Raw genomic sequence first — 10,065 nt, forward strand, 5'->3', positions numbered from 1 at the left:
GTCCGCACCAGAGTGCGATTGCTGTATTCACACCTGCCCAAAAGATCCGCACCAAGGGGGGAAACGAACTTGAGTTTGATTCAATCGAACCAAACAAGACAGGTGTGAATACACCCTTACTCACCCTCTCATTTCAAACCTTTCTTTTGTGGAACACAAAAGAAGGTATTTTGAAGACTGTTGGTAACAAAGCTGTTTTGGTTACCAATGACTTTCATTGTATGAACAAACAATACTGAGATGATTCTCAAATTATCTTCTTTTATGTTACATAGTTTACGTTAGGCTGTTGTAGCCTAAATGTTTGTGTAATAATTTTTTTGTTGTTGAATCAAATCAAATATTTCTAAAGCTACAATTTGTAATGTCTACTTGATACTTTCTCATTTAACACAAAAATAGCTTTAAATATTCTTTTGTGTGTATTTTCACAGTAACATTTATTTTGCAATTAATTCAATTAATTAATTGACACATCATGTAATTTTAATCAACTGACAGCCCTAGTACATATACAAATTATTATTCTCAGTTACTAAATATTAAAAAAGAAAATATGAAAAATGACTGCACAACCACCAACTAGGTGGAGATATGCACCTCTGAGTTGACTGAACTTACTCCCAGACACGTTTTGGGAACCAGTATACCTCAAGTAAGCAAGGTTTGGGTTAATCAACCAAGAGTTCAGGGTATATGTGACGGTAAGTTAACATTACTTTTTAGAATACCCCTCAGAACAGAAGTATTGCACATTCTCCGAGGAACACTCAGCGTTTTTGTTACTGAATGATCTACGGTGCGTTCCAAACGGGATATATCGCCCTCCGAAGGGCACTTCGGAGTGAAAACATTCATGGCCGCCATATTGAAGGGTCGTTCCAAACCGAAGTGCTCAAAACTGGCCACTTCAAAGGTCTCTTCGGAATGAAGGATTTCGAAGGGCATATCGCAAGTACTTGATACTTTCTCATTTAACAAAAATATCTTTACACAATATTTTGAATTTTGAATAACATTTATTTTGACATTAATTGCGATTAATTAGAATAATTAATCAAAACGTCATGTAATTAGATTAAAAACTGACAGCCCTAATTATATTACATTATATTGTATTATATTATAGTTCAAAAGAACAACATTTATTTGAAAAATATATTTTCTTTACTGTCACTTTAAATCAGTATAATGCATCTTTAGGTATTAATTTCTTTCAAAAATCTTACTGACTGAACAGTAGTGTATATTATATATTTATTATATATAAATCAGTATAACAATTTGAGTTACATGACAAATGAAAATTAACATTAATTCAGAATGTCTTTTTAACCACACTTTTGCTTTAACCACAAATATGTAACATCTGACCATCTGTACAAAGAGCCACTTGATTTGATTAATGACCTAAAATAGTACAGAATCTGAAATACTTCTTCATTTTACATCATAAATTTTCTTTGTTTTACATTTTTCAAAATCCTGAGCATTATTTATCCTCAGGTTTAAATTATATTTTCAATCCCCATTGCACTTTTATGTAAATGTACTAGACTTTTAATGTTATCTGCAGCAGAGGAAACTTACCATGAGGGCATAGTCATCTTCATGTTGAGTGTTACAGGGATTCGGGGTCTAGAGTCAGAAAGTATGATCATTTATTCTTTGTAATAAATTACAAGGAAATCAAGTGATACTAACATTTTTGTATTGCATAACAATAAACACATCAAGAAATATTTTTTGCGATTCACAGGCTTTCACTTACGCATGTGGGCAGATGTATTTGATGTATGGCAGTCGAATAGACGTCATGGTATCAGCCCAGCCGTGTCTATAAAAAGTAACACAACAGGGTTATTTCTACACCAGGGCAGGGGGTATTAAAAGATCCCGCAACAGGCAGGTAATAAACAGAACGTACCCTGTGTCACCCAAGCCATGAAGGAAGATAACCTGCAAAGTTAACAATTAAATATGAAACTTATCTCTGCAAAGCACCAACGAGGCCAGATTTCCTGTTTGATGCTGGCTCTTGGTTATTTTATAAAAAGATACTATCTCAATAGCAAACTCGAGCTTTCTATGAATCTATTCACCCTTTTCTTCCAATAAAGAAGAAGGCAAGCAGCCTATTTGAAGGTTTGAACTGTAAACGAGAATTTGAAACTTTCTGTCATCATTTACTGACCCTCATGTCATTCCAAACCCAAAAAACTTTAGTTAATCTTTGAAACACAAATTAAGATAATTTTAAAGGGGTCATATGATGCGATTTAAATTTTTCCTTTCTCTTTGGAGTGTTACAAGCTCTTGGTGCATAAAGAAGATCTGTAAAGTATGTTCTTTTTAGCAACATCATATGACCCCTTTAATGAAATCTGAGAGGTCTGTCCCCCTTTTAAAGTGTACGTAACCAAAATTTAGAATATTCATAAAGGTCATAAAGGCATTGTAAAATGAATCCATATGAATCGAACTGTTTAATCCAAGTCCTGGGAAGAGATACAATTGCTTTATATGATGAACAAATTTAATTTAGGCTTTTATTCACATATAAACACACATACATAGAGCACATTACATATGATAAACAGATTCCTGTGCATGTCAAGCACAAGAACAAACCTCTTTAGTTTTCACGCAATGCGCAGCATTTTGAGCTTGTTTATAATATGTGATGTGATTTATTTGCAATGCCTTTACGACCTTCTTGGATCTTCTAAGTCTTGGTTACATGGACTTTCAATAGAAGGACAGAAACCTCTCAGATTTCATTAAATATACGCATCTTAATTGGTGTTTTGAAAATGAATGATAGTTTTATTTACTCACAACACAAAGGTGAGTAAATGACTTTTCATCTTTGGGTGAACTATTCCTTTAAGGAAACTTAAAATAACTGACCTGTGTAATGCAAATGAAGAACATGGAAAACTTTTGATTTTAGTCAATGATTCGACTGGTATCTTACCACAGCCGTTTCCTTCTCCGTTCCAGGCACTGTGACGGCTTCAGAGAGCAGGGGTACAGACATGTTGTTGCCACACATACAATGTGAGGAGTGCTTTTAGGAAAATACAAAAACAAAATGTTCAAATGCAATCAGTACAACATGTTTACGCAAAATACAAAGGCCCAGGCAATAAGTACTGGACATATGGTTATTAAAGATACGAACCAGACGATTTTAGAAAGAAACTGTCAGCAGGCTGCAGAATGATTAACAAAAGTTGGTTTAATTACCAGTGTTATTAAAGTCCTTTCAACTAGCAATTCATGCCCATCTAAAACTAAAAGTGCTCTATTGCACCTGCAGAGCATCTAGACGTGAAAAAGAAACAGAACGTTTACAGATAATGTAAAAATTACAGGGTGATTTAGCCTACTGGATAAGCGCTGATGCTTAAGTTAATCATACAGATTCATTTTCCGCTGGTGACTGTGCAGACATCTGCTTAATACGAGTTCTCAGAAAACGGTTTCTAATGAAAACCACGAGTCACTGTTTTCCTGGAACCACATGACAGCACTGAGAAATCAAATCTTTGACAGCTGCAGGAAGCAAAACACTCCAGTTTAATGGTTTCATTCGTCTTTGAGTGGCCTGGTTGACCATATCACAAGTTTAAGCCCGGAGTGTTTCAACACTTGAATGAACTCCATGTGCCAGTCTTGGTTTTATGGGTCGGTCTGGCTTTCTGAACTTTAGTACTGCACATGTTATCAAATACTTCAATCAAATAATCTGCTACTGATACCTCTACTAAATACCAGAAAAATACACTTTTCAACTAAAGTGCATAGTATCCTAATGCACCAGTATGCAATTCTTACACCATGACTTATACACATTAATGACTGTACTGATTATCTCTAATGCGACAGTGAAATAATCCTTCACATGTATCCTGCTATGAACAACACCATCGTGTATTCAAAAAGAATGGGAAGAAAGGGATGGGCAGCGAAAACAATTGAGAAATCGGCGAAGCTTAGCTCTTTTTTTTCTCAACCTGGCGGAATCAAGGACAGAGTACATGTATAAATAAAGCCGCTAGGTCGTTTCATTAATACTCGAGCGACATGATCGCAGTTAGGCAGCTTAATCCTGTTTCGTCTGTACAATTGTCACAATGAAACCACAGACTCATAGATGGAGCCATCTGGATCTCGAATAATCCCACTATTGCGCTACTCAGCGACAAGCTTGCGCGTTTGTAGCTAGCGATAAAGCCAAGGTCAGGGGGTAGATTAAAATTTAGGGTTCAGGCAGGAAAAAAAGCAGACATAAACAGCGGCCCACTGCTACAAATGTATTGACTCACCGCTTGCTATCCCAGGTCACAACGGAACTTCCGCTTTCTGCCGGAGGGGTGGAGACACCGTGCTGTGATGTCATCGTATTTGTTCAACCGCGTGAGGTTCAGTCAGTGTAGCAAATGTGGAAGCGGATTTAAACATTTAAAGTCAGTAATCTGTAAATAGTACCTTATATTTTGTAAGCGTAAGGCTAAAACATGTCAAAATTTATTATTTTCTGAACTGTCACAATCAGAACAAAAGCGAATATATATATAAAATTTGTGTCACTTTATTTTTAATTTATATTTAAATTGTTTATTATTTAACCCATCACACACACCACTACAGCACTACTTTCCTTAACACCTGGACCTAGCTGCAACACACCTTTTAAGTTAAGAAAACCGTTAATTATTATTTATAACAAAAAATATCATCAAGGGTTTTCTTAACTTACCAGTGGTTTGTTGCATTACAGCTAAAATTATGCTAAAGCGAAGAGAAATGGGTTTGTTGTGATGGATGCTCAAAATGGTTCCATCTTCACTTCTGTTACAACATACATGTATTTGTGAAAAACACATGAACTGAAATTGTAGCTCTAAGATGTGCACCACTATTTAAATAGTAGCAGAATAATAGAAGTTGTTATAAAATCAGTGATATGAAAAGGCAAAAGCGATTGAAATTAACCAGGAAATGTTCTTTAAAACTTTCTTTTTACACAAACCCATCAATGTTAGACACTTTTGAGGTCTCAATTAAACATTTTCTTAAATGGTTTTGAATGTCAGAGTTGACCCAAGGTAATAATGCAAAATAATATTAAATGGGTGAATAAAACTTTGTAAAACAGAATAACAACAAACTTCCCACACTTTAGAGATGTTTTTTTAAGGAACAGGCTTCTTGCAAGCCTCATCTGTTCTGTTAGTTGAAGGATACAGTTTATTTGACATAAGCATACATGAAGTAATTATGCTTATATAGCCTAAGGTTTATTGGCACATTAGCAGAATTGCAGATTAACAAACCCTTGTGAAGAAAACCCTGTTGAACACATCAAAGAACACACAGGTTCTCTCAGTTCATCATCTCACCATTATCAAAACTCATGCACACTTTTATAGTTTCACACAGCACACGTGAGATTCTCTCTCCTCCATTTGTCATGATATGAACTGTGTCTGAGGTTTAATGGTCTCTTTGTGATCTGCTGGGTTGGCTGCTGCTTCATAGTTGCAGATTGTGACCTCATGCCTATGAGCCTGAAAGAGAGATAAAAAGATCAGATGACGGTGACTGCAAAAATGCAGATGCTTCTGGATTTCTCAACTTATTTTTCTTTCCAAAGTAAAACAAATATTTATAAAAACAGTAACATTATAATATTATTGTCATAATATTGTCAGAATATGGCACATCTTCCACCAGTTATTAATAATGATGATGGAAGTGTTGTTGTTATAGTATGATATATGTTTTATCCAGTACTGACCTCTGTGTACTCTCCCCGCAGACCAATGTAATACACATGAGTGGATTCTGCCCCAAAGTTTCGAGATATGTGAATTGATAAGTGCTGGACGTTGGAGAATCTTGCAATCCTATATAAAATATTGGGGGGTGGTCAACATAGATTTCTAGTGTCCAACATACAGGATGTACTATGAATGTGCTTATGCACATGTTAACATTCTTAAAATTGCTTACTTGGTAGGATACTCAAGCTCAGCAAGAGGATCCCTGTTTAGACAAAACGCTTGCTCTGGCTCTCTGCTTGTATCATCAAATGACATTTGGGGGATGTTCTTGTACCTGCCCAAGAAAGTACCCACTTGCAACACTCATTCATGTAAATTGTAATTGCATTATCCATATGTGATGCTACAAAATATTATTATTATTATTTTACAGTGAAAGCAAATTCACAATCTCATTTTAGCTGTGATGCAATGTGGATGCAAATATTTAATTGAACGCAAGCGCATAGTTCACCCAAAAATGAATATTTGCTGAAAATGTACTCACCCTCAGGCTATCCAAGATGCATGCGAGTTTGTTTCGGAGTTTTTGATCTGATAAAAACGGCACCCATTCACTGCAGAGCATCCATTGGTGAGGAAGCGATGTAATGCAAAATTTTTCCAGATCTGTTCTGATGAAGAAACAAACTCATCTACATTTTGGATGGCCTGAGGGTGGGTACATTTTCGGCAAATTTTCATTTTTGTGTGAACTATTTCTTTAAAGCAAATTTTAAGTTATATAGATCTTTTATAAAGTTATTTTTATAAAACATTTTGTTGCTTTATATCTGTTAAACAAATGTACAACAATAGACAAAACTATTTTAAGTTTTGTAATATTTGGCCTTTTACACAATGTTCTTTTTAATAGTTTATCAATTATTAAAACAAACTGCTTGGACACTCAAGCTCAGCAAGCAGATTCTCGTTCCCAGTTGCAACACTTATTCATGTAAACTGTAATTGCATTGTCCATATGTCACACTACAAGAGGTCTCGATTTTTTATTTATTTTTTCCCAGTGAGTGCAAACTCACAGTCTCATTTCAGCTGGGTGTGACTCATCATCTTCTCCAGAAATAATGATCCCTTTCAGCTTCACGCTACCTGTAAACCTGCAGATTTAATCATATGCACCAACTATATCCATTTCTATTGGAAAAGCACATAGTATTTAGGCAATTATAATAAACAGAAGATAATTAAGAACAGAAGAGAAACTGAAATGTGTGTGAGAGAATGGATGCTGCTGCGCAACAAATCTTACGGTATATTGAACAGAAGCTCCTCGTCGGCATCGCTTTCAACAAACTGAAAATAAAACGGGGGACAAACATTAGAACAAACGGAACAGGATTCTAACAATCGAGCAATCCGTTTATTTAATTTCTCAAAAGACAACCGTCGTCTTTTACTTAGAAAAGTTCATACAAAGTAAAATAAACATGCATATATGCAATTAGGTAAGTACATACAGAAGTGTCTTAATTCGCAGTTTGACTATTCTACATGATAATTTAACGTCTGTCACACCTCCTGCGTAACTAAGCCAGGTTAATTGGTACCTTCATCCGGTCAGTGCGTTGATCCCAAGGCTTGAACACCAGTTTACCGTCTCCGTCTCGGCTTTCATTCAAACACTGAAGCTTCTCGATATCAATGCGTCTGTACAGCTCATATTCCACTCCTCGCTCTGCTGGCTCGTGATCGCATTCACAGCAACCGTGACTGTGTCCACCGCCGTGGCTGTGACCGTGTCCAGACATGGCGTGAACTTGCAGTTCGGGACCGGAAAAGTGCCGAAACACTCACAACTAAGCTTAATGGAGAGATATGTACGACAGCTCGAGCGGCTTCTGTCACATCTGCTAAAATCGTAGTTACACATGTGATAGAAGTGGGAAAGTAGACAACACGCAAATACGAAACGTGGAACGTGATTGGACCACAAAAGCCAAGGGAACCAATGAGGAGCAGAGTTTGGAGTCGCGTTCTTGTGACGCATTAATGTCTCATTGGTCGCTCCGCGTTGCCGTAAATAAAGTGGAAAGAAAACAGACTGGGCTATACGCTATTAAATTAAATAAAGATTATGACAGTATTTACTCGGTCCAATGTTGTTCATTCTCCATTTTCTGTTTGATACAACGATTAAATGTTTTGGCATAACGTCAGTCAATTTTTAATGTCTTTTGTATTCCACTAATGAAAAGAAAGCCATACAGATTTAGGACAACAAGAGATAGAGTAAATAATGATATAATTTCCATTTTAGGTGATAGGATAGAGTGATAGTGAAAAGTTGAAAATGAAAACTTTAATTTTAATACCGAATCATAACCAACCCAATTCAGTACAAAATTAAAGTTAAATTCCCATAAATATATACATGGATAAATAAGAACATGGTGAGCGCAACACATGGATTTTATTAAAAAAAATGTCCATAGAACACTTCATAAAATCTATTAAAATGACTTGATCTTTCATTCATGGCAAGGTCCAGGACTGCCAGGTCCAAGATTTAAAATAAATATGATGGTGTGGAATTGTACAGTCCTTGAACTTTTTACATCTCATCTTATTCTCATTCTCCCTCTCACTCTACAATAAAATCATACTTAGTCCCATGAAAATGCAATGAAATGTAAGCAATTAAACATATAACAGAGAGTCTGGGTTCTGGTGTCACATGGTAATCTGTAGTGTACCTCTTGTTTTCGGTGTTTGTAAAAAGCTTACAACATGCTAAGACAATTGAGCGTGGATGGTTGTTGATGCAGATGCAGATATTTTCTGTGATTGCGTCCAGTGAACTGTACTGATAATATTAAAAAGCATAAAAAGATAAGAGGTGAGAGGGCATTGCACATTTTCTATGAAGCATTACAGCAAAAAAATGTTTCCTCCGTCAATCGTTCTCTTTTCTATCACACACACAAAAACATGTTTCCCTTTACCGCCGGGAAAATCGGTTCTTGAATGCTTTGATAGTCTTAGCCATCATTGGGGCAACTTCTGAAAAAGAGTGAGCAGAAAAGTGGTGAAAAACATTCAAACAACCAGTTCGAGCAAATAAATGAACAAATTTTGGACATGATCTTATCAATATTAATGGTTAATATTCAATACAGAAATTTCTATAAAATAAATGATTACAAGGAGTATATTTAGAGATAGTTGTAGATAAACATGTAACAGCAACAACAATTCCTCTTAAGACTCACTTTTGACCTGCGGTTTGTCTCTGGCACTGTGACCACCAGCACTGCTGGGAGCAGAGGGGCGTGAGGAGGACTCAGGTGGACTGCTAAAAGACGAATGACCACCATCATTGGATTTGCTATGAAAGCTGTAGTTTGTTGCTGGTCTGATCCTGTATATGAAGAATTAGCATCATATTTAAATGGAATTACAAAAAAGAAAATCCACCTGTTTACTTTCGAGAAACTCAGAAAGCAGATTGTCAGTAGAAACGTCATGATAAAGAGTCATCTACATGACTAATGACATCTGTGTGACTAATGCAGCATTCACTTACTTGGCAGATGGAGGAGCAGCGCTTGTACTGGGAGAACCATTTTTAGTGCCAAACTTCTCCTGTCTACGGCGGACATCTCGAGGAGGCTTAGCGTCAGAGTAGACATACGCCATTTTAACCTGCCGCCCTGTTAAAAGTGAACAATATAGTGAAAGAGTTATCATTGTGAACACCGTTTACTGAATCCTCACCTACATTTTTTTTTCCCGCACTCACTGAGCTACAATGTTTTCTATGCAATACGTTTGATCTAAAAGTACTCATTACTGCCTGTATGTACCTTTAGGTTTGTTTGCGTGGGCAGAGGTGATGTTCTCCGTGAGCTTGCGCAGACGCTCTTCCCTTTCTTCATGGAGCCGGAGATACAGCTCCCTCCAGGATTCATACTCTTGTCGAGGGTCATGTTTAAAATCCCGCTGGCAGTGTTTCATCCACAGATCATCCGACTCTTCTGTGAAATACTGAGTTGAGAGGCTTGAAATTAAAGATTAGTCCAAAAATAAGCCCTAATAAATCACCATGCTAAGTCCTAACGAGAAAACTTTGAATGCAGTGTTGTTCTTAAAATAAGTATTATGACTTAGAATGTAAACAAAAGTTTGGGGTCTATAAGATTTTTTAATGTTTTTGGAAAAAAGTCTCTTATGCTCATCAAGCCTGCATTTATTTGATCAAAAATACAGTAAA

General features: G+C 36.3%; 3 protein-coding genes across 4 annotated transcripts in view; all 3 read right to left on the reverse strand.

The window, feature by feature from the left end:
* Window positions 1-4,452, reverse strand: part of LOC107696570 (acyl-protein thioesterase 2-like) — a 9,742-nt gene extending 5,290 nt beyond the window's left edge. The window contains exons 1-6 of one of the 2 annotated variants that reach the window (XM_016496981.1): window positions 4,332-4,452; window positions 3,185-3,215; window positions 2,978-3,070; window positions 1,928-1,959; window positions 1,772-1,837; window positions 1,591-1,638 (exon numbers count right to left, since the gene is read on the reverse strand). In XM_016496981.1, the coding sequence (XP_016352467.1) occupies window positions 1,591-1,638; window positions 1,772-1,837; window positions 1,928-1,959; window positions 2,978-3,055 (224 nt within the window). In that variant the 5' untranslated portion in view covers window positions 3,056-3,070; window positions 3,185-3,215; window positions 4,332-4,452. The remainder of the gene's footprint in view (window positions 1-1,590; window positions 1,639-1,771; window positions 1,838-1,927; window positions 1,960-2,977; window positions 3,071-3,184; window positions 3,216-4,331) is intronic. The other variant, XM_016496982.1, reaches the window with a different exon arrangement.
* Window positions 4,453-4,623: 171 nt separating this feature from the next.
* LOC107696572 (PITH domain-containing protein 1-like) lies at window positions 4,624-7,751 on the reverse strand. The gene is made up of 6 exons (XM_016496984.1): window positions 7,403-7,751; window positions 7,105-7,148; window positions 6,875-6,952; window positions 6,022-6,126; window positions 5,807-5,915; window positions 4,624-5,576 (listed from the first exon to the last, which is right to left on the reverse strand). Exons 1-6 carry the CDS (start codon window positions 7,601-7,603, stop codon window positions 5,478-5,480), a joined length of 636 nt encoding a protein of 211 aa, XP_016352470.1. The 5' UTR covers window positions 7,604-7,751; the 3' UTR covers window positions 4,624-5,477.
* Window positions 7,752-8,272: 521 nt separating this feature from the next.
* Window positions 8,273-10,065, reverse strand: part of eloa (elongin A) — a 9,675-nt gene continuing 7,882 nt past the window's right edge. The window contains exons 9-12 of the mRNA XM_016496950.1: window positions 9,659-9,839; window positions 9,379-9,505; window positions 9,065-9,213; window positions 8,273-8,855 (exon numbers count right to left, since the gene is read on the reverse strand). Of these exons, the coding sequence (XP_016352436.1) occupies window positions 8,794-8,855; window positions 9,065-9,213; window positions 9,379-9,505; window positions 9,659-9,839 (519 nt within the window). The 3' untranslated portion in view covers window positions 8,273-8,793. The remainder of the gene's footprint in view (window positions 8,856-9,064; window positions 9,214-9,378; window positions 9,506-9,658; window positions 9,840-10,065) is intronic.

This window comes from Sinocyclocheilus anshuiensis, unplaced genomic scaffold (genome assembly GCF_001515605.1).
Source record: "Sinocyclocheilus anshuiensis isolate Anshui unplaced genomic scaffold, SAMN03320099.WGS_v1.1 scaffold590, whole genome shotgun sequence".
NCBI lineage: Eukaryota > Metazoa > Chordata > Actinopteri > Cypriniformes > Cyprinidae > Sinocyclocheilus > Sinocyclocheilus anshuiensis.

Coding starts and splice junctions, on each gene's coding strand:
- LOC107696572 (XM_016496984.1), bottom strand. CDS start 7,603: ATGTCTGGACACGGTCACAGCCACGGCGGTGGACACAGTCACGGTTGC. Junction 6,953..7,104: donor GAGCTTCTGTTCAATATACC/GTAAGATTTGTT, acceptor TTAAATCTGCAG/GTTTACAGGTAGCGTGAAGC. Junction 5,916..6,021: donor GAGCTTGAGTATCCTACCAA/GTAAGCAATTTT, acceptor TATTTTATATAG/GATTGCAAGATTCTCCAACG.